At 46.6% G+C, this 26,779-nt stretch overlaps 2 protein-coding genes across 2 annotated transcripts in view; one reads left to right on the forward strand and one right to left on the reverse strand.

Annotated features, from left to right (window-relative positions):
• Window positions 1-592: 592 nt before the first annotated feature.
• On the reverse strand, window positions 593-22,797 carry rfc2 (replication factor C (activator 1) 2). Its single transcript, XM_079239779.1, has 6 exons — window positions 22,550-22,797; window positions 21,920-22,025; window positions 21,731-21,832; window positions 21,393-21,651; window positions 21,068-21,328; window positions 593-927 (listed from the first exon to the last, which is right to left on the reverse strand). The coding sequence occupies exons 1-6, from the start codon at window positions 22,761-22,763 to the stop codon at window positions 817-819; spliced, it is 1,053 nt and encodes a 350-aa protein (XP_079095905.1). The 5' UTR covers window positions 22,764-22,797; the 3' UTR covers window positions 593-816.
• Window positions 22,798-26,096: 3,299 nt separating this feature from the next.
• usp11 (ubiquitin specific peptidase 11) overlaps window positions 26,097-26,779 on the forward strand; it is a gene marked incomplete at its 3' end in the record, with an annotated part of 28,592 nt that continues 27,909 nt past the window's right edge. The window contains exon 1 of the mRNA XM_079239635.1: window positions 26,097-26,280. Coding sequence (XP_079095761.1) covers window positions 26,171-26,280 — 110 coding nt within the window. The 5' untranslated portion in view covers window positions 26,097-26,170. The remainder of the gene's footprint in view (window positions 26,281-26,779) is intronic.

Below are 26,779 nucleotides of genomic sequence, written 5' to 3' on the forward strand. Positions count from 1 at the left end.
CCCCCGCGGCATGAAGATGGATGGATGAAACACCTCTATTAAACAGCTGGAACAGGGATCCTCAGTCCTGGTCCTGCAGGTCTCCTAGTGTCTCTGCTGGACCAGACTCAGACCAGCTCTGCACCGTCTGCTCAACACACATTGGTTTGAATCAGGTGTGTTGCAGCGGGGACACATGGAAAACCTGGAGGACTCTGGTCCTCAAGGACCTGGATCGAGGATCCCTGAACTGGAAAACTTTCACGTTACTTTACTCATTTCTAGTCGACAATTGTCTGGTTTTTACTGAACCTGGTTTTCTATGAGGAGATAAACAGTTTCTACTGATCATTTTACAACATGGTGACGCATTTCTTCATCCTGACACTCGTGCACTAATCTCCCGTTTCAGCTTCCTGGATGGAGGAACGTTGTAGTTTGGGCGTTTTGTCAGACAGGAGGCAGAAAAATCCACCTTGTGAGGAAATGCTTCTTGTTTTTTGAGCTTTGGATACTCTGCTGTCAGCGAAAACTCGACACAGTAACGTTTATCCAACAGAAATAAAAACATTCACACCGTTGGGTCGTCACGGATTCATTTCAACAAGATCCTGCACACAAAGCGGAGAGGAGCCTCCAGGGAGAACCGCAGATGGACCAGAAGAACGTCTCGCTTCCAGCTGGGAAATAAAAACCCAAACATGGCCGTTCTGATCTGGGAACGTTTATTCCAGAAGGTCCATGGATCTGGATCAGAACCGAGTCCAGGACCACAGATGAGGCGGGAAACACTGACAGTCTGCTACTTCTGCATGGTGTGGGGGGGGGGTTTAAGCTTCAGCTTGCAGCGGGGGCCGCCGTCTTGCTGCAGAGGCGTCCCAGCAAACCGGCCATCTGCAGCAGGGAGTTGACGCCTTCAGCCACACGCATGTGAGTGTATCCGATCTCCTGCAGGGAGCATCCGGAAACACAAGGTGAGGCGGGAAAACGGGACTTTGTCAGACACACACACGCACACACACACACACTGAATCTGAACACACTGATCTTCATCATCGTCTCAGCGTGAAGCCGGTTTCTCCTTTGTTGGTGTTCATGACAAGTCGGCTCCTAAAATCAGCCTGGGACAAATAAAACCAGTCTATCAGATGGTCCAGTCTGGTCCAGTTTGATCTAGTCTGGTCCAGTTTGATCCAGTTTGGTCCAGTCTGGTCCAGTTTGGTCCAGTCTGATCCAGTTTGGTCGAGTCTGATCTAGTCTGATCCAGTTTGATCTAGTCTGGTCCAATCTGATCCAATTTGGTCCAGTCTGATCCAATTTGGTCCAGTCTGCTCCAGTTTGGTCCAGTCTGTACCAGTCTGATCCACTTTGGTCCAGTCTGATCCACTTTGGTCCAGTCTGATCCAGTCTGGACCAGTTTGATCCAGATTGGTCCATTCTGATCCAGTCTGTTCCAGTCTGATCCAGTCTGGTCCCGTTTGGTCCAATCTGATCTAGTCTGATCCAGTTTGATCTGGTCTGGTCCAGGTTGGTACAGTTTGATCCACTTTGGTCCAGTCTGATCCAGTTATGTCCAGGTTGGTACAGTTTGATCTAGTTTGGTCCAGTCTGATCCAGTTTGATCTAGTCTGGTCCAGTTTGGTCCGGTCTGGTCCAGTTTGATCTAGTCTGGTCCAGTTTGATCCAGTCTGATCTAGTCTGATCCAGTCTGATCTAGTCTGGTCCAGTTTGATCTAGTCTGATCCAGTTTGGTCCAGTCTGATCCAGTTTGGTCCGGTCTGATCTAGTCTGATCCAGTTTGATCTAGTCTGGTCCAGTGTGGTCCAGTCTGATCCACTTTGGTACAGTCTGATCTAGTCTGATCCAGTCTGGACCAGTTTGATCCAGATTGGTCCATTCTGATCCAGTCTGTTCCAGTTTGATCTAGTCTGGTCCAGGTTGGTACAGTTTGATCCAGTCTGATCCACTTTGGTCCAGTCTGATCCAGTTATGTCCAAGTAGGTACAGTTTGATCTAGTTTGGTCCAGTCTGATCCAGTTTGATCTAGTCTGGTCCAGTTTGGTCCGGTCTGGTCCAGTTTGGTCCGGTCTGGTCCAGTTTGATCTAGTCTGGTCCAGTTTGGTCCAGTCTGATCTAGTCTGGTCCAGTTTGATCTAGTCTGGTCCAGTCCGATCCAGTTTGGTCCAGTCTGATCCACTTTGGTCCAGTCTGATCTAGTCTGATCCAGTCTGATCCAATTTGGTCCAGTCTGATCCAGTTTGGTCCAGTCTGATCCAGTCTGATCCACTTTGGTCCAGTCTGATCTAGTCTGGTCCAGTCTGGTCGAGTCTGATCCAGTTTGGTCCAGTCTGATCCAGTTTGGTACAGTCTGATCTAGTCTGATCCAGTCTGGACCAGTTTGATCCAGATTGGTCCATTCTGATCCAGTCTGTTCCAGTCTGATCTAGTCTGATCCAGTCTGGTCCAGTTTGGTCCAATCTGATCCAGTTTGATCTAGTCTGGTCCAGGTTGGTACAGTTTGATCCAGTCTGATCCACTTTGGTCCAGTCTGATCCAGTTATGTCCAGGTTGGTACAGTTTGATCTAGTTTGGTCCAGTCTGATCCAGTTTGATCTAGTCTGGTCCAGTTTGGTCCAGTCTGGTCCAGTTTGATCTAGTCTGGTCCAGTTTGATCCAGTTTGGTCCAGTCTGATCTAGTCTGATCCAGTCTGATCTAGTCTGGTCCAGTCTGATCTAGTCTGGTCCAGTTTGATCTAGTCTGGTCCAGTCTGATCCACTTTGGTCCAGTCTGATCTAGTCTGATCCAGTTTGATCCAGTCTGATCCAATTTGGTCCAGTCTGATCCAATTTGGTCCAGTCTGATCCAGTTTGGTCCAGTCTGATCCACTTTGGTCCAGTCTGATCCACTTTGGTCCAGTCTGATCCACTTTGGTCCAGTTTGGTCTAGTCTGATCCAGTTTGGTCCAGTCTGATCTAGTCTGATCCAGTTTGATCTAGTCTGGTCCAGTGTGGTCCAGTCTGATCCACTTTGGTACAGTCTGATCTAGTCTGATCCAGTCTGGACCAGTTTGATCCAGATTGGTCCATTCTGATCCAGTCTGATCCAGTCTGGTCCAGTTTGGTCCAATCTGATCCAGTTTGATCTAGTCTGGTCCAGGTTGGTACAGTTTGATCTAGTCTGGTCCAGTTTGATCCAGTTTGGTCCAGTCTGGTCCAGTTTGATCTAGTCTGGTCCAGTCCGATCCAGTTTGGTCCAGTCTGATCCACTTTGGTCCAGTCTGATCTAGTCTGATCCAGTCTGATCCAGTTTAGTCTAGTCTGATCTAGTCTGGTCGAGTCTGGTCCAGTTTGGTCCAGTCTGATCCAGTTTGGTCCAGTCTGATCCAGTTTGGTACAGTCTGATCCAGTCTGGACCAGTTTGATCCAGATTGGTCCATTCTGATCCAGTCTGATCCAGTTTGATCTAGTCTGGTCCAGTCTGGTCCAAGTTGGTACAGTTTGATCCAGTCTGATCCACTTTGGTCCAGTCTGATCCAGTTATGTCCAGGTTGGTACAGTTTGATCTAGTTTGGTCCAGTCTGATCCAGTTTGATCTAGTCTGGTCCAGTTTGGTCCAGTCTGGTCCAGTTTGATCTAGTCTGGTCCAGTTTGATCTAGTCTGGTCCAGTTTGATCCAGTTTGGTCCAGTCTGATCTAGTCTGGTCCAGTTTGATCTAGTCTGGTCCAGTCTGATCCACTTTGGTCCAGTCTGATCTAGTCTGATCCAGTCTGATCCAGTTTAGTCTAGTCTGATCTAGTCTGGTCGAGTCTGGTCCAGTTTGGTCCAGTCTGTTCCAGTTTGGTCCAGTCTGATCCAGTTTGGTACAGTCTGATCCAGTCTGGACCAGTTTGATCCAGATTGGTCCATTCTGATCCAGTCTGATCTAGTCTGATCCAGTCTGGTCCAGTTTGGTCCAATCTGATCCAGTCTGATCCAGTTTGATCTAGTCTGGTCCAGTCTGGTCCAAGTTGGTACAGTTTGATCCAGTCTGATCCACTTTGGTCCAGTCTGATCCAGTTATGTCCAGGTTGGTACAGTTTGATCTAGTTTGGTCCAGTCTGATCCAGTTTGATCTAGTCTGGTCCAGTTTGGTCCAGTCTGGTCCAGTTTGATCTAGTCTGGTCCAGTTTGATCTAGTCTGGTCCAGTTTGATCCAGTTTGGTCCAGTCTGATCTAGTCTGGTCCAGTTTGATCTAGTCTGGTCCAGTCTGATCCACTTTGGTCCAGTCTGATCTAGTCTGATCCAGTTTGATCCAGTCTGATCCAATTTGGTCCAGTCTGATCCAGTTTGGTCCAGTCTGATCCACTTTGGTCCAGTCTGATCTAGTCTGGTCCAGTTTGGTCCAGTCTGATACAGTTTGGTCCAGTCTGATCTAGTCTGATCCAGTTTGATCTAGTCTGGTCCAGTGTGGTCCAGTCTGATCCACTTTGGTCCAGTCTGATCCAGTCTGGACCAGTTTGATCCAGATTGGTCCATTATGATCCAGTCTGTTCCAGTCTGATCTAGTCTGTTCCAGTCTGGTCCAGTTTGGTCCAATCTGATCCAGTTTGATCTAGTCTGGTCCAGTCTGGTCCACGTTGGTACAGTTTGATCCAGTTTGATCCAGTTTGGTCCAGTCTGATCCAGTCTGATCCAGTCTGATCAAATTTGGTCCAGTCTGATCCAGTTTGGTCCAGTCTGATCTAGTCTGGTCCAGTTTGATCTAGTCTCGTCCAGTTTGATCTAGTCTGGTCCAGTTTGGTCCAGTCTGGTCCAGTCTGAGCCACTTTGGTACAGTCTGATCTAGTCTGATCCAGTCTGGCCCAGGTTGGTACAGTTTGGTCCATTCTGATCCAGTCTGTTCCAGTCTGATCTAGTCTGATCCAGTCTGGTCCAGTTTGGTCCAATCTGATCCAGTCTGATCCAGTTTGATCTAGTCTGGTCCAGTCTGGTCCAGGTTGGTACAGTTTGATCCAGTCTGATCCAGTTTGATCCAGTCTGGTCCAGTTTGATCTAGTCTGGTCCAGTCTGGTCCAGTTTCATCTAGTCTGGTCCAGTTTGATCTAGTCTGGTCCAGTTTGATCTAGTCTGGTCCAGTTTGATCCAGTTTGGTCCAGTCTGATCTAGTCTGATCCAGTCTGATCTAGTCTGGTCCAGTTTGATCTAGTCTGGTCCAGTTTGGTCCAGATTGGTCCATTCTGATCCAGTTTGATCTAGTCTGGTCCAGTTTGATCTAGTCTGGTCCAGTTTGATCCAGTCTGATCCAGTTTGATCCAGTCTGATCCAGTTTGGTCCAGTCTGATCCAGTTTGGTCCAGTCTGATCCACTTTGGTCCAGTCTGATCTAGTCTGGTCAAGTTTGGTCTAGTCTGATCCAGTTTGGTCCAGTCTGATCCAGTTTGGTCCAGTCTGATCCAGTTTGATCTAGTCTGGTCCAGTGTGGTCCAGTCTGATCCACTTTGGTACAGTCTGATCTAGTTTGATCCAGTCTGGACCAGTTTGATCCAGATTGGTCCATTCTGATCCAGTCTTTTCCAGTCTGATCTAGTCTGATCCAGTCTGGTCCAGTTTGGTCCAATCTGATCCAGTTTGATCTAGTCTGGTCCAGTCTGGTCCAGGTTGGTACAGTTTGATCTAGTCTGATCCAGTTTAGTCTAGTCTGATCCAGTCTGATCCACTTTGGTCCAGTCTGATCCACTTTGGTCCAGTCTGATCTAGTCTGGTCCAGTCTGGTCCAGTTTGGTCCACTCTGATCCAGTCTGATCCAGTTTGGTACAGTCTGATCCAGTCTGGACCAGTTTGATCCAGATTGGTCCATTCTGATCCAGTCTGATCTAGTCTGATCCAGTCTGGTCCAGTTTGGTCCAATCTGATCCAGTCTGATCCAGTTTGATCTAGTCTGGTCCAGTCTGGTCCAAGTTGGTACAGTTTGATCCAGTCTGATCCACTTTGGTCCAGTCTGATCCAGTTATGTCCAGGTTGGTACAGTTTGATCTAGTTTGGTCCAGTCTGATCCAGTTTGATCTAGTCTGGTCCAGTTTGGTCCAGTCTGGTCCAGTTTGATCTAGTCTGGTCCAGTTTGATCTAGTCTGGTCCAGTCTGATCTAGTCTGATCCAGTCTGATATAGTCTGGTCCAGTTTGATCTAGTCTGGTCCAGTCTGATCCACTTTGGTCCAGTCTGATCTAGTCTGATCCAGTTTGATCCAGTCTGATCCAATTTGGTCCAGTCTGATCCAATTTGGTCCAGTCTGATCCAGTCTGATCCACTTTGGTCCAGTCTGATCCACTTTGGTCCAGTCTGATCTAGTCTGGTCCAGTTTGGTCTAGTCTGATCCAGTTTGGTCCAGTCTGATACAGTTTGGTCCAGTCTGATCTAGTCTGATCCAGTTTGATCTAGTGTGGTCCAGTGTGGTCCAGTCTGATCCACTTTGGTACAGTCTGATCCAGTCTGGACCAGTTTGATCCAGATTGGTCCATTCTGATCCAGTCTGTTCCAGTCTGATCTAGTCTGATCCAGTCTGGTCCAGTTTGGTCCAATCTGATCCAGTTTGATCTAGTCTGGTCCAGGTTGGTACAGTTTGATCCAGTTTGGTCCAGTCTGATCCAGTCTGGTCCAGTCTGATCCAGTCTGATCAAATTTGGTCCAGTCTGATCTAGTCTGGTCCAGTTTGATCTAGTCTGGTCCAGTTTGGTCCAGTCTGGTCCAGTTTGATCTAGTCTGGTCCAATTTGATCTAGTCTGGTCCAGTTTGATCTAGTCTGGTCCAGTCTGATCTAGTCTAGTCCAGTCTGATCTAGTCTGGTCCAGTCTGATCTAGTCTGGTCCAGTCTGATCCAGTTTGGACCAGATTGGTCCAGTTTGGTCCAGATTGGTCCAGTTTGGTCCAGTCTGATCCAGTCTGATCTAGTCTGGTCCAGTTTGATCTAGTCTGGTCCAGTCCGATCCAGTTTGGTCCAGTCTGATCCACTTTGGTCCAGTCTGATCTAGTCTGATCCAGTTTGATCCAGTCTGATCCAATTTGGTCCAGTCTGTTCCACTTTGGTCCAGTCTGATCCACTTTGGTCCAGTCTGATCTAGTCTGGTCCAGTCTGATCTAGTCTGGTCCAGTCTGCTCCAGTTTGGTCCAGTCTGATCCACTTTGGTCCAGTCTGATCCAGTCTGGACCAGTTAGATCCAGATTGGTCCATTCTGATCCAGTCTGTTCCAGTCTGGTCCCGTTTGGTCCAATCTTATCTAGTCTGATCCAGTTTGATCTAGTCTGGTCCAGGTTGGTACAGTTTGATCCAGTCTGATCCACTTTCGTCCAGTCTGATCCAGTTATGTCCAGGTTGGTACAGTTTGATCTAGTTTGGTCCAGTCTGATCCAGTTTGATCTAGTCTGGTCCAGTTTGGTCCGGTCTGGTCCAGTTTGATCTAGTCTGGTCCAGTTTGGTCCAGTCTGATCTAGTCTGATCCAGTTTGGTCCAGTCTGATCCAGTTTGGTCCGGTCTGATCTAGTCTGATCCAGTTTGATCTAGTCTGGTCCAGTGTGGTCCAGTCTGATCCACTTTGGTACAGTCTGATCTAGTCTGATCCAGTCTGGACCAGTTTGATCCAGATTGGTCCATTCTGATCCAGTCTGTTCCAGTTTGATCCAGTCTGGTCCAGGTTGGTACAGTTTGATCCAGTCTGATCCACTTTGGTCCAGTCTGATCCAGTTATGTCCAAGTTGGTACAGTTTGATCTAGTTTGGTCCAGTCTGATCCAGTTTGATCTAGTCTGGTCCAGTTTGGTCCGGTCTGGTCCAGTTTGATCTAGTCTGGTCCAGTTTGATCCAGTTTGGTCCAGTCTGATCTAGTCTGATCCAGTCTGATCTAGTCTGGTCCAGTTTGATCTAGTCTGGTCCAGTCCGATCCAGTTTGGTCCAGTCTGATCCACTTTGGTCCAGTCTGATCTAGTCTGATCCAGTCTGATCCAATTTGGTCCAGTCTGATCCAGTTTGGTCCAGTCTGATCCAGTCTGATCCACTTTGGTCCAGTCTGATCCACTTTGGTCCAGTCTGATCTAGTCTGGTCCAGTCTGGTCAAGTCTGATCCAGTTTGGTCCAGTCTGATCCAGTCTGGTCCAGTCTGATCCAGTTTGGTCCAATCTGATCCAGTTTGATCTAGTCTGGTCCAGTCTGGTCCAGGTTGGTACAGTTTGATCCAGTCTGATCCACTTTGGTCCAGTCTGATCCAGTTATGTCCAGGTTGGTACAGTTTGATCTAGTTTGGTCCAGTCTGATCCAGTTTGATCTAGTCTGGTCCAGTTTGGTCCAGTCTGGTCCAGTTTGATCTAGTCTGGTCCAGTTTGATCTAGTCTGGTCCAGTTTGATCCAGTTTGGTCCAGTCTGATCTAGTCTGATCCAGTCTGATCTAGTCTGGTCCAGTTTGATCTAGTCTGGTCTAGTCCGATCCAGTTTGGTCCAGTCTGATCCACTTTGGTCCAGTCTGATCCAGTCTGATCCAGTTTGATCCAGTCTGATCCAATTTGGTCCAGTCTGATCCAGTTTGGTCCAGTCTGATCCACTTTGGTCCAGTCTGATCCACTTTGGTCCAGTCTGATCTAGTCTGGTCCAGTTTGGTCTAGTCTGATCCAGTTTGATCTAGTCTGGTCCAGTTTGATCTAGTCTGGTCCAGTTTGATCTAGTCTGGTCCAGTTTGATCTAGTCTGGTCCAGTTTGATCCAGTTTGGTCCAGTTTGATCCAGTCTGATCTAGTCTGATCCAGTCTGATCTAGTCTGGTCCAGTTTGATCTAGTCTTGTCCAGTCTGATCTAGTCTGATCCAGTTTGATCCAGTCTGATCCAATTTGGTCCAGTCTGATCCAGTTTGGTCCAGTCTGATCCAGTCTGATCCACTTTGGTCCAGTCTGATCTAGTCTGGTCCAGTCTGATCTAGTCTGGTCCAGTTTGGTCCAGTCTGATACAGTTTGGTCCAGTCTCATCTAGTCTGATCCAGTTTGATCTAGTCTGGTCCAGTGTGGTCCAGTCTGGTCCAGTCTGATCCAGTCTGGACCAGTTTGATCCAGATTGGTCCATTCTGATCCAGTCTGTTCCAGTCTGATCTAGTCTGATCCAGTCTGGTCCAGTTTGGTCCAATCTGATCCAGTTTGATCTAGTCTGGTCCAGTCTGGTCCAGGTTGGTACAGTTTGGTACAGTTTGGTCCAGTCTGATCCAGTCTGGTCCAGTCTGATCCAGTCTGATCAAATTTGGTCCAGTCTGATCCAGTTTGGTCCAATCTGATCTAGTCTGGTCCAGTTTGATCTAGTCTCGTCCAGTTTGATCTAGTCTCGTCCAGTTTGATCTAGTCTGGTCCAGTTTGGTCCAGTCTGATCCAGTTTAGTCCAGTCTGATCCAGTTTGGTACAGTCTGATCCAGTCTGGACCAGTTTGATCCAGATTGGTCCATTCTGATCCAGTCTGATCTAGTCTGATCCAGTCTGGTCCAGTTTGGTCCAATCTGATCCAGTCTGATCCAGTTTGATCTAGTCTGGTCCAGTCTGGTCCAAGTTGGTACAGTTTGATCCAGTCTGATCCACTTTGGTCCAGTCTGATCCAGTTATGTCCAGGTTGGTCCAGTTTGATCTAGTTTGGTCCAGTCTGATCCAGTTTGATCTAGTCTGGTCCAGTTTGGTCCAGTCTGGTCCAGTTTGATCTAGTCTGGTCCAGTTTGATCTAGTCTGGTCCAGTCTGATCTAGTCTGGTCCAGTCTGATCTAGTCTGGTCCAGTTTGATCTAGTCTGGTCCAGTCTGATCCAGTCTGATCTAGTCTGATCCAGTTTGATCCAGTCTGATCCAATTTGGTCCAGTCTGATCCAGTTTGGTCCAGTCTGATCCACTTTGGTCCAGTCTGATCCACTTTGGTCCAGTCTGATCTAGTCTGGTCCAGTTTGGTCTAGTCTGATCCACTTTGGTCCAGTCTGATCCACTTTGGTCCAGTCTGATCTAGTCTGGTCCAGTTTGGTCCAGTCTGATACAGTTTGGTCCAGTCTGATCTAGTCTGATCCAGTTTGATCTAGTCTGGTCCAGTGTGGTCCAGTCTGATCCAGTCTGATCTAGTCTGATCCAGTCTGGTCCAGTTTGGTCCAATCTGATCCAGTTTGATCTAGTCTGGTCCAGTCTGGTCCAGGTTGGTACAGTTTGATCCAGTTTGGTCCAGTCTGATCCAGTCTGGTCCAGTCTGATCCAGTCTGATCCAGTCTGATCAAATTTGGTCCAGTCTGATCCAGTTTGGTCCAGTCTGATCTAGTCTCGTCCAGTTTGGTCCAGTCTGATCCACTTTGGTCCAGTCTGATCTAGTCTGGTCTAGTCTGATCCAGTTTGGTCCAGTTTGGTCCAGTCTGATCCAGTTTGATCTAGTCTGGTCCAGTGTGGTCCAGTCTGATCCACTTTGGTACAGTCTGATCTAGTTTGATCCAGTCTGGACCAGTTTGATCCAGATTGGTCCAGTCTGATCTAGTCTGATCCAGTCTGGTCCAGTTTGGTCCAATCTGATCCAGTCTGATCTAGTCTGGTCCAGTCTGGTCCAGGTTGGTACAGTTTGATCCAGTCTGGTCCAGTCTGATCTACTTTGGTCCAGTCTGATCCAGTTTGGTCCAGTCTGATCTAGTCTGATCCAGTCTGATCTAGTCTGGTCCAGTTTGATCTAGTCTGGTCCACTTTGGTCCAGTCTGATCTAGTCTGATCCAGTCTGGACGAGGTTCATCCAGTTTGATCCAGATTGGTCCAGTCTGGTCAAGTCTGATCTAGTCTGATCCAGTCTGGTCCAGGTTGGTACAGTTTGATCCAGTCTGATCCAGTTATATTCAGGTTGGTACAGTTTGATCTAGTTTGGCCCAGTCTGATCCAGTTTGATCCAGTCTGGTCCAGTTTGATCTAGTCTGGTCCAGTTTCATCTAGTCTGGTCCAGTTTGATCTAGTCTGGTCCAGTTTGATCTAGTCTGGTCCAGTTTGATCCAGTTTGGTCCAGTCTGATCTAGTCTGATCCAGTCTGATCTAGTCTGGTCCAGTTTGATCTAGTCTGGTCCAGTTTGGTCCAGATTGGTCCATTCTGATCCAGTCTGTTCCAGTCTGATCTAGTCTGATCCAGTCTGGTCCAGTTTGGTCTAGTCTGGTCCAGTTTGATCTAGTCTGGTCCAGTTTGATCCATTCTGATCCAGTCTGTTCCAGTTTGATCTAGTCTGATCCAGTCTGGTCCAGTTTGGTCCAATCTGATCCAGTTTGATCTAGTTTGGTCCAGTCTGGTCCAGGTTGGTACAGTTTGATCCAGTCTGGTCCAGGTTGGTACAGTTTGATCCAGTCTGGTCCAGTTTGATCTAGTCTGGTCCAGTTTGATCTAGTCTAGTCCAGTCTGATCCAGTTTGGTCCAGTCTGATCCAGTCTGATCTAGTCTGATCCAGTTTGATCTAGTCTAGTCCAGTTTGATCTAGTCTGGTCCAGTCTGATCCAGTCTGATCTAGTCTGGTCCAGTTTGATCTAGTCTGGTCCAGTTTGATCCAGTCTGGTCCAGTTTGATCCAGTCTGGTCCAGTTTGGTCCAGTTTGATCTAGTCTGATCCAGTCTGGTCCAGGTTGGTACAGTTTGATCCAGTCTGATCCACTTTGGTACAGTCTGATCTAGTCTGATCCAGTCTGGACCAGTTTGATCCAGATTGGTCCATTCTGATCCAGTCTGTTCCAGTCTGATCTAGTCTGATCCAGTCTGGTCCAGTTTGGTCCAATCTGATCCAGTTTGATCTAGTCTGGTCCAGGTTGGTACAGTTTGATCCAGTCTGATCCACTTTGGTCCAGTCTGATCCAGTTATGTCCAGGTTGGTACAGTTTGATCCAGTTTGATCCAGTCTGGTCCAGTTTGATCTAGTCTGGTCCAGTCTGGTCCAGTTTCATCTAGTCTGGTCCAGTTTGATCTAGTCTGGTCCAGTTTGATCTAGTCTGGTCCAGTTTGATCCAGTTTGGTCCAGTCTGATCTAGTCTGATCCAGTCTGATCTAGTCTGGTCCAGTTTGATCAAGTCTGGTCCAGTCCGATCCAGTCTGATCCACTTTGGTCCAGTCTGATCTAGTCTGATCCAGTTTGATCCAGTCTGATCCACTTTGGTCCAGTCTGATCCACTTTGGTCCAGTCTGATCCACTTTGGTCCAGTCTGATCTAGTCTGGTCCAATTTGATCTAGTCTGGTCCAGTTTGGTCGATTCTGATCCAGTTTGGTCCAGTCTGATCCAGTTTGGTCCAGTCTGATCTAGTCTGATCCAGTTTGATCTAGTCTGGTCCAGTGTGGTCCAGTCTGATCCACTTTGGTACAGTCAGATCTAGTCTGATCCAGTCTGGACCAGTTTGATCCAGATTGGTCCATTCTGATCCAGTCTGTTCCAGTTTGATCTAGTCTGATCCAGTCTGGTCCAGTTAGGTCCAATCTGATCCAGTTTGATCTAGTTTGGTCCAGTCTGGTCCAGGTTGGTACAGTTTGATCCAGTCTGGTCCAGTCTGATCAAATTTGGTCCAGTCTGATCCAGTTTGGTCCAGTCTGATCTAGTCTGATCCAGTTTGATCTAGTCTGGTCCAGTTTGATCTAGTCTGGTCCAGTCTGGTCCAGTCTGATCCACTTTGGTACAGTCTGATCTAGTCTGATCCAGTCTGGACCAGGTTCGTCCAGTTTGATCCAGATTGGTCCAGTCTGGTCAAGTCTGATCTAGTCTGATCCAGTCTGGTCCAGGTTGGTACAGTTTGATCCAGTCTGGTCCAGTTTGGTCGAGTCTGATCCAGTTTGGTCCAGTCTGATCCAGTTTGGTCCAGTCTGATCTAGTCTGATCCAGTTTGATCTAGTCTGGTCCAGTGTGGTCCAGTCTGATCCACTTTGGTACAGTCAGATCTAGTCTGATCCAGTCTGGACCAGTTTGATCCAGATTGGTCCATTCTGATCCAGTCTGTTCCAGTTTGATCTAGTCTGATCCAGTCTGGTCCAGTTTGGTCCAATCTGATCCAGTTTGATCTAGTTTGGTCCAGTCTGGTCCAGGTTGGTACAGTTTGATCTAGTCTGGTCCAGTTTGGTCCAGTCTGGTCCAGTCTGATCCACTTTGGTACAGTCTGATCTAGTCTGATCCAGTCTGGACCAGGTTCGTCCAGTTTGATCCAGATTGGTCCAGTCTGGTCAAGTCTGATCTAGTCTGATCCAGTCTGGTCCAGGTTGGTACAGTTTGATCCAGTCTGGTCCAGTTTGGTCGAGTCTGATCCAGTTTGGTCCAGTCTGATCCAGTTTGGTCCAGTCTGATCTAGTCTGATCCAGTTTGATCTAGTCTGGTCCATTGTGGTCCAGTCTGATCCACTTTGGTACAGTCAGATCTAGTCTGATCCAGTCTGGACCAGTTTGATCCAGATTGGTCCATTCTGATCCAGTCTGTTCCAGTTTGATCTAGTCTGATCCAGTCTGGTCCAGTTTGGTCCAATCTGATCCAGTTTGATCTAGTTTGGTCCAGTCTGGTCCAGGTTGGTACAGTTTGATCCAGTTTGGTCCAGTCTGATCCAGTCTGGTCCAGTCTGATCCAGTCTGATCAAATTTGGTCCAGTCTGATCCAGTTTGATCCAGTCTGATCTAGTCTGATCCAGTTTGATCTAGTCTGGTCCAGTTTGATCTAGTCTGGTCCAGTTTGGTCCAGTCTGATCCACTTTGGTCCAGTCTGATCCACTTTGGTCCAGTCTGATCTAGTCTGGTCCAGTTTGGTCCAGTCTGATACAGTTTGGTCCAGTCTGATCTAGTCTGATCCAGTTTGATCTAGTCTGGTCCAGTGTGGTCCAGTCTGATCCAGTCTGATCTAGTCTGATCCAGTCTGGTCCAGTTTGGTCCAATCTGATCCAGTTTGATCTAGTCTGGTCCAGGTTGGTACAGTTTGATCCAGTTTGGTCCAGTCTGATCCAGTCTGGTCCAGTCTGATCCAGTCTGATCCAGTCTGATCAAATTTGGTCCAGTCTGATCCAGTTTGGTCCAGTCTGATCTAGTCTCGTCCAGTTTGGTCCAGTCTGATCCACTTTGGTCCAGTCTGATCTAGTCTGGTCTAGTCTGATCCAGTTTGGTCCAGTTTGGTCCAGTCTGATCCAGTTTGATCTAGTCTGGTCCAGTGTGGTCCAGTCTGATCCACTTTGGTACAGTCTGATCTAGTTTGATCCAGTCTGGACCAGTTTGATCCAGATTGGTCCAGTCTGATCTAGTCTGATCCAGTCTGGTCCAGTTTGGTCCAATCTGATCCAGTCTGATCTAGTCTGGTCCAGTCTGGTCCAGGTTGGTACAGTTTGATCCAGTCTGGTCCAGTCTGATCTACTTTGGTCCAGTCTGATCCAGTTTGGTCCAGTCTGATCTAGTCTGATCCAGTCTGATCTAGTCTGGTCCAGTTTGATCTAGTCTGGTCCACTTTGGTCCAGTCTGATCTAGTCTGATCCAGTCTGGACGAGGTTCATCCAGTTTGATCCAGATTGGTCCAGTCTGGTCAAGTCTGATCTAGTCTGATCCAGTCTGGTCCAGGTTGGTACAGTTTGATCCAGTCTGATCCAGTTATATTCAGGTTGGTACAGTTTGATCTAGTTTGGCCCAGTCTGATCCAGTTTGATCCAGTCTGGTCCAGTTTGATCTAGTCTGGTCCAGTCTGGTCCAGTTTCATCTAGTCTGGTCCAGTTTGATCTAGTCTGGTCCAGTTTGATCTAGTCTGGTCCAGTTTGATCCAGTTTGGTCCAGTCTGATCTAGTCTGATCCAGTCTGATCTAGTCTGGTCCAGTTTGATCTAGTCTGGTCCAGTTTGGTCCAGATTGGTCCATTCTGATCCAGTCTGTTCCAGTCTGATCTAGTCTGATCCAGTCTGGTCCAGTTTGGTCTAGTCTGGTCCAGTTTGATCTAGTCTGGTCCAGTTTGATCCATTCTGATCCAGTCTGTTCCAGTTTGATCTAGTCTGATCCAGTCTGGTCCAGTTTGGTCCAATCTGATCCAGTTTGATCTAGTTTGGTCCAGTCTGGTCCAGGTTGGTACAGTTTGATCCAGTCTGGTCCAGGTTGGTACAGTTTGATCCAGTCTGGTCCAGTTTGATCTAGTCTGGTCCAGTTTGATCTAGTCTAGTCCAGTCTGATCCAGTTTGGTCCAGTCTGATCCAGTCTGATCTAGTCTGATCCAGTTTGATCTAGTCTAGTCCAGTTTGATCTAGTCTGGTCCAGTCTGATCCAGTCTGATCTAGTCTGGTCCAGTTTGATCTAGTCTGGTCCAGTTTGATCCAGTCTGGTCCAGTTTGATCCAGTCTGGTCCAGTTTGGTCCAGTTTGATCTAGTCTGATCCAGTCTGGTCCAGGTTGGTACAGTTTGATCCAGTCTGATCCACTTTGGTACAGTCTGATCTAGTCTGATCCAGTCTGGACCAGTTTGATCCAGATTGGTCCATTCTGATCCAGTCTGTTCCAGTCTGATCTAGTCTGATCCAGTCTGGTCCAGTTTGGTCCAATCTGATCCAGTTTGATCTAGTCTGGTCCAGGTTGGTACAGTTTGATCCAGTCTGATCCACTTTGGTCCAGTCTGATCCAGTTATGTCCAGGTTGGTACAGTTTGATCCAGTTTGATCCAGTCTGGTCCAGTTTGATCTAGTCTGGTCCAGTCTGGTCCAGTTTCATCTAGTCTGGTCCAGTTTGATCTAGTCTGGTCCAGTTTGATCTAGTCTGGTCCAGTTTGATCCAGTTTGGTCCAGTCTGATCTAGTCTGATCCAGTCTGATCTAGTCTGGTCCAGTTTGATCAAGTCTGGTCCAGTCCGATCCAGTCTGATCCACTTTGGTCCAGTCTGATCTAGTCTGATCCAGTTTGATCCAGTCTGATCCACTTTGGTCCAGTCTGATCCACTTTGGTCCAGTCTGATCCACTTTGGTCCAGTCTGATCTAGTCTGGTCCAATTTGATCTAGTCTGGTCCAGTTTGGTCGATTCTGATCCAGTTTGGTCCAGTCTGATCCAGTTTGGTCCAGTCTGATCTAGTCTGATCCAGTTTGATCTAGTCTGGTCCAGTGTGGTCCAGTCTGATCCACTTTGGTACAGTCAGATCTAGTCTGATCCAGTCTGGACCAGTTTGATCCAGATTGGTCCATTCTGATCCAGTCTGTTCCAGTTTGATCTAGTCTGATCCAGTCTGGTCCAGTTAGGTCCAATCTGATCCAGTTTGATCTAGTTTGGTCCAGTCTGGTCCAGGTTGGTACAGTTTGATCCAGTCTGGTCCAGTCTGATCAAATTTGGTCCAGTCTGATCCACTTTGGTACAGTCTGATCTAGTCTGATCCAGTCTGGACCAGGTTCGTCCAGTTTGATCCAGATTGGTCCAGTCTGGTCAAGTCTGATCTAGTCTGATCCAGTCTGGTCCAGGTTGGTACAGTTTGATCCAGTCTGGTCCAGTTTGGTCGAGTCTGATCCAGTTTGGTCCAGTCTGATCCAGTTTGGTCCAGTCTGATCTAGTCTGATCCAGTTTGATCTAGTCTGGTCCAGTGTGGTCCAGTCTGATCCACTTTGGTACAGTCAGATCTAGTCTGATCCAGTCTGGTCCAGTCTGATCAAATTTGGTCCAGTCTGATCCAGTTTGGTCCAGTCTGATCTAGTCTGATCCAGTTTGATCTAGTCTGGTCCAGTTTGATCTAGTCTGGTCCAGTTTGGTCCAGTCTGGTCCAGTCTGATCCACTTTGGTACAGTCTGATCTAGTCTGATCCAGTCTGGACCAGGTTCGTCCAGTTTGATCCAGATTGGTCCAGTCTGGTCAAGTCTGATCTAGTCTGATCCAGTCTGGTCCAGGTTGGTACAGTTTGATCCAGTCTGGTCCAGTTTGGTCGAGTCTGATCCAGTTTGGTCCAGTCTGATCCAGTTTGGTCCAGTCTGATCTAGTCTGATCCAGTTTGATCTAGTCTGGTCCAGTGTGGTCCAGTCTGATCCACTTTGGTACAGTCAGATCTAGTCTGATCCAGTCTGGACCAGTTTGATCCAGATTGGTCCATTCTGATCCAGTCTGTTCCAGTTTGATCTAGTCTGATCCAGTCTGGTCCAGTTTGGTCCAATCTGATCCAGTTTGATCTAGTTTGGTCCAGTCTGGTCCAGGTTGGTACAGTTTGATCCAGTTTGGTCCAGTCTGATCCAGTCTGGTCCAGTCTGATCCAGTCTGATCAAATTTGGTCCAGTCTGATCCAGTTTGATCCAGTCTGATCTAGTCTGATCCAGTTTGATCTAGTCTGGTCCAGTTTGATCTAGTCTGGTCCAGTTTGGTCCAGTCTGATCCACTTTGGTACAGTCTGATCTAGTCTGATCCAGTCTGGACCAGGTTCGTCCAGTTTGATCCAGATTGGTCCAGTCTGGTCAAGTCTGATCTAGTCTGATCCAGTCTGGTCCAGGTTGGTACAGTTTGATCCAGTCTGAGCCACTTTGGTCCAGTCTGATCCAGTTTGATCTAGTCTGGTCCAGTGTGGTCCAGTCTGATCCACTTTGGTACAGTCTGATCTAGTTTGATCCAGTCTGGACCAGTTTGATCCAGATTGGTCCAGTCTGATCTAGTCTGATCCAGTCTGGTCCAGTTTGGTCCAATCTGATCCAGTCTGATCTAGTCTGGTCCAGTCTGGTCCAGGTTGGTACAGTTTGATCCAGTCTGGTCCAGTCTGATCTACTTTGGTCCAGTCTGATCCAGTTTGGTCCAGTCTGATCTAGTCTGATCCAGTCTGATCTAGTCTGGTCCAGTTTGATCTAGTCTGGTCCACTTTGGTCCAGTCTGATCTAGTCTGATCCAGTCTGGACGAGGTTCATCCAGTTTGATCCAGATTGGTCCAGTCTGGTCAAGTCTGATCTAGTCTGATCCAGTCTGATCCAGTCTGGTCCAGGTTGGTACAGTTTGATCCAGTCTGATCCAGTTATATTCAGGTTGGTACAGTTTGATCTAGTTTGGCCCAGTCTGATCCAGTTTGATCCAGTCTGGTCCAGTTTGATCTAGTCTGGTCCAGTCTGGTCCAGTTTCATCTAGTCTGGTCCAGTTTGATCTAGTCTGGTCCAGTTTGATCTAGTCTGGTCCAGTTTGATCCAGTTTGGTCCAGTCTGATCTAGTCTGATCCAGTCTGATCTAGTCTGGTCCAGTTTGATCTAGTCTGGTCCAGTTTGGTCCAGATTGGTCCAGTCTGATCTAGTCTGATCCAGTCTGATCTAGTCTGATCCAGTCTGGTCCAGTTTGGTCTAGTCTGGTCCAGTTTGATCTAGTCTGGTCCAGTTTGATCCATTCTGATCCAGTCTGTTCCAGTTTGATCTAGTCTGATCCAGTCTGGTCCAGTTTGGTCCAATCTGATCCAGTTTGATCTAGTTTGGTCCAGTCTGGTCCAGGTTGGTACAGTTTGATCCAGTCTGGTCCAGGTTGGTACAGTTTGATCCAGTCTGGTCCAGTTTGATCTAGTCTGGTCCAGTTTGATCTAGTCTAGTCCAGTCTGATCCAGTTTGGTCCAGTCTGATCCAGTCTGATCTAGTCTGATCCAGTTTGATCTAGTCTAGTCCAGTTTGATCTAGTCTGGTCCAGTCTGATCCAGTCTGATCTAGTCTGGTCCAGTTTGATCTAGTCTGGTCCAGTTTGATCCAGTCTGGTCCAGTTTGATCCAGTCTGGTCCAGTTTGGTCCAGTTTGATCTAGTCTGATCCAGTCTGGTCCAGGTTGGTACAGTTTGATCCAGTCTGATCCACTTTGGTACAGTCTGATCTAGTCTGATCCAGTCTGGACCAGTTTGATCCAGATTGGTCCATTCTGATCCAGTCTGTTCCAGTCTGATCTAGTCTGATCCAGTCTGGTCCAGTTTGGTCCAATCTGATCCAGTTTGATCTAGTCTGGTCCAGGTTGGTACAGTTTGATCCAGTCTGATCCACTTTGGTCCAGTCTGATCCAGTTATGTCCAGGTTGGTACAGTTTGATCCAGTTTGATCCAGTCTGGTCCAGTTTGATCTAGTCTGGTCCAGTCTGGTCCAGTTTCATCTAGTCTGGTCCAGTTTGATCTAGTCTGGTCCAGTTTGATCTAGTCTGGTCCAGTTTGATCCAGTTTGGTCCAGTCTGATCTAGTCTGATCCAGTCTGATCTAGTCTGGTCCAGTTTGATCAAGTCTGGTCCAGTCCGATCCAGTCTGATCCACTTTGGTCCAGTCTGATCTAGTCTGATCCAGTTTGATCCACTTTGGTCCAGTCTGATCCACTTTGGTCCAGTCTGATCCACTTTGGTCCAGTCTGATCTAGTCTGGTCCAATTTGATCTAGTCTGGTCCAGTTTGGTCGATTCTGATCCAGTTTGGTCCAGTCTGATCCAGTTTGGTCCAGTCTGATCTAGTCTGATCCAGTTTGATCTAGTCTGGTCCAGTGTGGTCCAGTCTGATCCACTTTGGTACAGTCAGATCTAGTCTGATCCAGTCTGGACCAGTTTGATCCAGATTGGTCCATTCTGATCCAGTCTGTTCCAGTTTGATCTAGTCTGATCCAGTCTGGTCCAGTTAGGTCCAATCTGATCCAGTTTGATCTAGTTTGGTCCAGTCTGGTCCAGGTTGGTACAGTTTGATCCAGTCTGGTCCAGTCTGATCAAATTTGGTCCAGTCTGATCCACTTTGGTACAGTCTGATCTAGTCTGATCCAGTCTGGACCAGGTTCGTCCAGTTTGATCCAGATTGGTCCAGTCTGGTCAAGTCTGATCTAGTCTGATCCAGTCTGGTCCAGGTTGGTACAGTTTGATCCAGTCTGGTCCAGTTTGGTCGAGTCTGATCCAGTTTGGTCCAGTCTGATCCAGTTTGGTCCAGTCTGATCTAGTCTGATCCAGTTTGATCTAGTCTGGTCCAGTGTGGTCCAGTCTGATCCACTTTGGTACAGTCAGATCTAGTCTGATCCAGTCTGGACCAGTTTGATCCAGATTGGTCCATTCTGATCCAGTCTGTTCCAGTTTGATCTAGTCTGATCCAGTCTGGTCCAGTTTGGTCCAATCTGATCCAGTTTGATCTAGTTTGGTCCAGTCTGGTCCAGGTTGGTACAGTTTGATCCAGTTTGGTCCAGTCTGATCCAGTCTGATCAAATTTGGTCCAGTCTGATCCAGTTTGATCCAGTCTGATCTAGTCTGATCCAGTTTGATCTAGTCTGGTCCAGTTTGATCTAGTCTGGTCCAGTTTGGTCCAGTCTGATCCACTTTGGTACAGTCTGATCTAGTCTGATCCAGTCTGGACCAGGTTCGTCCAGTTTGATCCAGATTGGTCCAGTCTGGTCAAGTCTGATCTAGTCTGATCCAGTCTGGTCCAGGTTGGTACAGTTTGATCCAGTCTGAGCCACTTTGGTCCAGTCTGATCCAGTTATATTCAGGTTGGTACAGTTTGATCTAGTTTGGTCCAGTTTGATCTAGTCTGGTCCAGTTTGATCTAGTCTGGTCCAGTTTGATCTACCAGACTGGATCAGACTAGATCAGACTGGACCACACTGAACCAAACTGTACCAACCTGGACCAGACTGGTACAGTTTGGTTCAGTGTGGTCCAGTCTGATCTAGTCTGATCCAGTCTGGTCCAGGTTGGTACAGTCTGATCCAGTCTGGTCCAGTCTGATCCAGTGTGATCCAGTCTGATCCAGGTTGGTGCAGTTTGATCCAGTCTGGTCCAGTCGGATCCAGTCTGGTCCAGGTTGGTCCAGTTTGATCCAGTCTGATCTAGTCTGATCCAGGTTGGTACAGTCTGATCCAGTCTGGTCCAGTCGGATCCAGTCTGATCCAGTCCAATCTAGTCTGATCCAGGTTGGTAAAGTCTGATCTAGTCGGATCCAGTCTGATCCAGTTTGGTCCAGTCTGATTTGGCTTTAGAGAAGGACCCGCCTGATGATTCACACAACGAGCAGATCAATCATCTCAGGAAATGTCAGATTATTCAATAAAACATCTTGACGATGGAATTCTGCTTCTTCGGACTAAAAGAAAGACGGAAGTGTGTGTGTTAGTGTGTGTGTAAGGAGTCTTTGTTATTTACAGGTCATGATACTGGTATTTTACTGGTCCGTCCCACTGGGAATCAGCTCCCATCCTCACCTTGATGAACTCCAGCTTCAGGTACTCGGCCATCTGGAAGGTCTTGCAGACCCTGAAGATGTTTCCGATGATGTCCTCCGGGGAGTAGCCCAGCGCCCACAGCCGCTCCACCACCTTGTAGGCCTCGTCGATGTTCCCCTCCACGCAGTGTCCCAGCATGCTCTTCACCAGCAGGGGGTGGGGCTCGTCACACACTTTGAACACGTTCTCACTGTTGATGTAGCCGAAGCCGGAGTTGGTGGACTGCAGGTTGTTCAGCGCCTGCAGACATGAAGAAGCGTAAGTCTGGGCCAGGACCTGGACTGTAGACGCTGTCCCTCCTCACCTGTCTCATGTCTCCCTGAGCGGTGAAGATGATGGCCTCCAGCCCGTCATCGGACACAGACAAGCGCTCCTTCTCCACCACCTCCTGCAGCCGGGCAAGGATCTGCCCGTCCGTCAGCTTGGAGTATCGCAGCACGGCGCAGCGGGACTGGATCGGCTCGATGATCTTATCTGAGGCGTTGCAGGCCAGAGCGAAGCGCGTCGTCTTGGAGTAGATCTCCATGATCCTCCTCAGCGCCTGCTGAGCTCCGTCTGTCATGCTGGGAGGACGTCAACAGACCAGTTTACAAACAAACAGCTGTAATCTGCATTTATCAGGAAATGGCGCCGCCGTCTCACCTGTCAGCTTCATCCAGGATGATGATCTTGTGTCGGCCTTTGGGAAGTGTGACTTTCTGCTGAGCAAACATCTTTATCTTGTTCCTCACCACATCAATCCCCCTGCAGACACAACACCCCCCATCAGAGCTCATCACACCATTACCACAGTCTGGTTTAGTCCCTCGCTTGTGTTGTGCAGAGTCTCACCTGTCGTTGGAGGCGTTCAGCTCCAGCACGGCGTCCTTCATGGTGGATCCCAGCAGAGCTCGGGCCAAACACAGGATGCTGGTGGTCTTCCCTGTGCCAGGAGGACCTGAACCACAACACATTTTTTCCATTGAAAAGACGGGTTGGAAAGATGCAGGAGGCTGCAGGGTTTGGTGCTAATGCAGCTGTTTCTTCTCCTCCTCTTATTTAACCAAACCATTAGGAGAGTCAAACACCTCGTGTCAGTTCTTCTGTCAACCAGGAACACCAGTCCGTGTTGTTCCTAACCAAGGCCGGATTATCCAATGGGCATTACCAACCACATGGGTCCCATGCCCACTTGGGACCCATGTGGGGAAAACACCAGCAGTTTGGACATGAAACATGATGTAAATAAAAGCCAGATAGTAACACCACAGTGTCTAGTGTGTTGCTATTTGTACCATTGGCTGAGAGATGTTAGAATTGTTGTTTCACAGTGTATCATTCACCATTTTCACAATGTTGTGGTGGGGAAGGGGCCCCTGGAACAATCTGGGCCCAGGGACCTGTGCACTTTTAATCCGGCCCTGTTCCTAAACTGTATGCAGGTTCTGGAGGAGACATTCCTGCATGTGTCCACACACTGACCTGCTATGATGATGTTGGGAACATTTCCCTCCCTGGAGAACACCTCCAGCCGGCTCACCGTCTCCTCGTTTCCCACGATCTGGTCCAGCTTCAGCGGCCGGTATTTCTCCACCCAGGGAAGCTCATATGAGCTCCCGGAGCTTTTAGACGATGACTCGCCGGCATCGGTGTCGGTTTTCTGCACACTTTCTGTCTCTTCCATCTCCACGTCCATGACCACCGCTCTCGCTAGCCCGCGAACAGCACTTTCCTTCCCTCACCATAGACACAATATACATAGACGCCTCGTTGAGCGCTGGAAAGTGAACCAATGTCGCCGCCATATTGGATGGGTCTCTGCCTTCGAGTCTTGCTGCAGAATCAACGTAGTTTCCCCACATAATTATTTTCTGGAACAACACGTACACACAAACAAAACACTTTTCTACATAACTGGCATATAAATAATGTTAACACAGTGAATAATCTAATAAATGCAGATGATAAATTTTACTCCAATGATGTGTTTATGAAACAATATGATATTGATGCTTCACGAAGAGAGTTTTACATGGTAGCATAATTACCTCTGCCAAGAAGGTTATGTTTTTATCGACTTTATCTGTTTGTCTGTTTGTGTTTAAGATAACTTAAAAAGTTATGAACAGATTTTCATGAAGTTTTCAGGACTTGTTGGAAATGTGAAAAGGAAGAACTGATTTACTTTTGGTGGTGATCCAGATCACTGTTTGGATCCAGGAACTTTTTAAAGGCCTTGGCAGAGGTTTGCACTTTCTGAGTGTTTTTCTGTGTAACTTTTGAATTGCAAAGTTTTGATACAATACTTTATTTTCAGACTTTGTACAGCTGTGTCTCTATATTGATAAATTACTAAACGTAAAAAATAAAGAGTCAACTGTAGTCAAGAAAGAGCCAGCAACTATTCCTGTATTTTGTTCAACATACAGCTGCAATAACCAGTGAAATATTGAAAGCAGATTGTGTGAAATTACATTTCACAAGGTTTAATAATAATTTATTTAACCAGATAAAAATAGATGAATCCAAATGCATCAATAAACAATCAAACATGTTCGTATCAAATTTATTTATACATTTACTTATATTATAGCTACTTTATGACTTTGGTAAAATAGCATAATGAAAATAATTTATCATAAAACACGTTGTTTTTAATGTTTTACAGTGGTCTGTATCATAACAATATCACTGCCCTTTGGAACAAACCAAACTGTAAGAAAAATCTGGTAAAAATTGGTGAGGTTATTGTTGTGGTTGGACCTACACTTTACAAATAAATAAGTTGGAGGTGCATGGGAGACCCATCCAAGATGGCGACACGATGAGACGTCTGCTCGCATAGGCAGCGTGATACGACGCGGCGTCTATGTAAATACTGTCTATGTCCCTGACAACCACTCCAGAGTAAGCTCGCATATCATTGGCGGCGCGTTAGATGGCAGACAAGATAATTGGCCGAGAAAACCTCGCGATATTTGATAGAGTCAATAGCTTCCACAAATAACCCAATAACCTGCATTATATCTTCTTAAAGCAATATGAAACCACTGTTTGTTACATTTAGAAATGAGTTGTTTTTAAAAAAAAAAAAAAGCTGTGAAATGCATTGATTCTAAACACGCTTTGTACATTTATAATTGCTTATGCACTTGGAATTTTTATTAGGCCTCGTTGTTCTTCATTTTATTTCATATATTTTTTTAAAAAAAAATTCTACACAGGTTTTTGGCCTCATAATGTTTGATTCAATTTATGCATTATTTTCAAACCTAAGCCCCCTTTTTTATGGCTATGAAGCTCAGTTTCTTTATTATATCAAAATGTCTTTGAATTGGTTATGTACTAAGCCAGTCTTTTTTCTTGTTTCAAAACAAACAAAAAAAAAAATCTTCTTACAGTCTATGAGGAACTACATATGGTCAACGATCCCTAGCATGTAACAGACTGGAATCTCATGTATTATTTGTTTTACTTTTTATTTAATCACATTTATTTATTCTTATTTATTTTTATTTTTTTATTTATTGAATTTCTCTTACTTTAAGCTAAATTTTGGACTTTTTGTTAAGGTTATATGAAAATAGAGCGTATATGAAAGAGATATCTCTTATATCCGTATATCTCTTTATACGGTATGTCTCTTTATACTCTATGTATATGACACCTGTTCTGAATGTGTGCCTTTATATCAAAGTATTTTCAACTGAGTTGTATTTGAGTTGTATTTGTGTACAAAATGTTCAATAATAATAATAATAATAATAATAAAACAAGTTATTTAAACTAACTCAAAAGCAAACACAAATTGTAAAATGGAAAACGGGTTTAATTTTTGACACATTGTACAAATAAAACAAATTATTAGGCTTTCAATTATTGGCGGCTATCTGCTTTGTTTGATCTAATTAGAACAAAACTGACTAAATATTTTCATAATTGTTGAAATGCATTTTTCAGGTTATCCATAAGATTTAGCATGAATTGAAAAAGTTTTCCACTAACTGTTGTTTTTAATAACTTTTGACCAGAGGTTTCTTTTAATATAGTACATCTTTTGTACATCTATTGTACATCTCCTTGGGCCCCAACAAGTCGTGGGGACCTTAAAATCTTCCTAACTCCACCCCCCCCCTATGGTGCCTCTGTATGTATATATATATATATATATATATATATAGTCAAAAAAAATAAATAAATAAAAAAAAGGCTATGGTTTTGACCATAGACCGTAAATGAAAGATGGCCGGAGCCTTCGGCAGTAAAAAGTGAAGCCCATCCAGAAGTGCATAAAACTGCAGTCCCCCCTCATCCACTAGGGGCTCCAAAACAGAGCAAATCCCCATAGACTCCCATGTTAAAAAGACCAACTTCAAAGCTTCAAAGATCTGCAACTTCTAACTCGCCCATTTAAAAGTAGTTTAATCTTGAAATTCGACATATTTAGGGCGTGTCCTTTTGATAGACAGGTACTCGATCTCCTGCTTCAAGTAAGAAGAACGTAGAACAACCGCGGTTTTTAGCCGGTTAACAATGTGACTTAACTTTAACGCGCTTACCTCCATTAGCTGGTTACCTTCTGTTATTCCCGGGTTCGCTCAGTTAGCTCTTAACTACAGAAAGCGCAGAGTTCGCTCGATGTCAATCATCCACCATGATGCTCACTGCCCCCTCTCAGCTCCACCTCTTTGCCCATATTTATATTTTCCGGGTGAGACGACACGCATGCCCCTGCCAAGATGGCGATGGTAGGAACCGCCCACCGAGCTTCAATTCGGCTCTTCAGAAACCTATGGGTGACGTCACGGAGGCTACTTCCATCTGTTTATACAGTCTATGATATATTGTCAAAACAAAAATCTAAAAATAAATAAATAAATAAATTGCGCCCCTTGCGGATATTTGGGTGAAGTGCGGCGGTTGTCCTCCGGAAGTCATCATCTCCCAGGTCTGAACTGCTTCCTACTTCCGCAAACACCGCCGCCTCCCCGTTGCTTACCGTCCATCGGTTGATCAATGCGGCGGTTGACTTCTTCCTTTGGCTTCCTGGCTCCGCTTGTAATTCCTCACAGTTCTGGCATTTATGAGTGATCGATAAGCGACATGACGGCCAACAGCCGCTGCTCTGCCGCAGAGTCTCCGGGTCTGGAGACGCAGCGGAGGGAGATCGAGTCTCTGCTGCGGGAGTGTGAGCTCCGGGCTGGGGACAGTTGGTGAGTAGCCGCCCGCCGCCGTTCCGGGTTAGTTGGGACGGTTTAACCGCTGGGTGCTCCGTGTTAGCCGCCGCTGCTTGGTTAGCTCCGGCTAACCAGGTAGTCTCTCCTGCAGTTAGCCGGAGCTGCTAATGCTAAAGGCAGTCAGCTGGGATGAGACGTTCAGGGTCGCGCTGGAAGCTTTAAGCTGCTTTCTGCTTTTCTACAGCGGTGATTTTACTACCTGCTTGTTCGCTACAGGTCACCTCATGTCTGCATATTAAACTGGACAACAGCATTTCTAAGTGTTTCGGTTTCGGTTCCCCGTAAGTTTTACTGTAAAATAAATGTCCAGAGTGAGAAAAAGCTCCGATTAGATTAAATAAACCGCTAAAAAAGTGTGTATCAAGCTACAGTCTATGGTATCAAGCCTTGTAATTAGTACAGATTTCCTCTGTGTTGCATGGGAACGTCACTGGTATGTTAAAGTGAAACCTAACTGGTTGACTGAGTCGTAATC

The sequence above is a fragment of the Telmatherina bonti genome, assembly GCF_933228915.1.
Source record: "Telmatherina bonti genome assembly, chromosome: 4".
Lineage (NCBI taxonomy): Eukaryota > Metazoa > Chordata > Actinopteri > Atheriniformes > Telmatherinidae > Telmatherina > Telmatherina bonti.

Bases quoted from the DNA above. Each gene is read 5' to 3' on its own strand.
- rfc2 (XM_079239779.1), bottom strand. From the start codon at position 22,763: ATGGACGTGGAGATGGAAGAGACAGAAAGTGTGCAGAAAACCGACACC. The intron at 22,026-22,549 runs GTCAGTGTGTGG...GTTGTGGTTCAG, and splicing joins TCCCAACATCATCATAGCAG to GTCCTCCTGGCACAGGGAAG. The intron at 928-21,067 runs GTGAGGATGGGA...TGCTCCCTGCAG, and splicing joins TGAAGCTGGAGTTCATCAAG to GAGATCGGATACACTCACAT.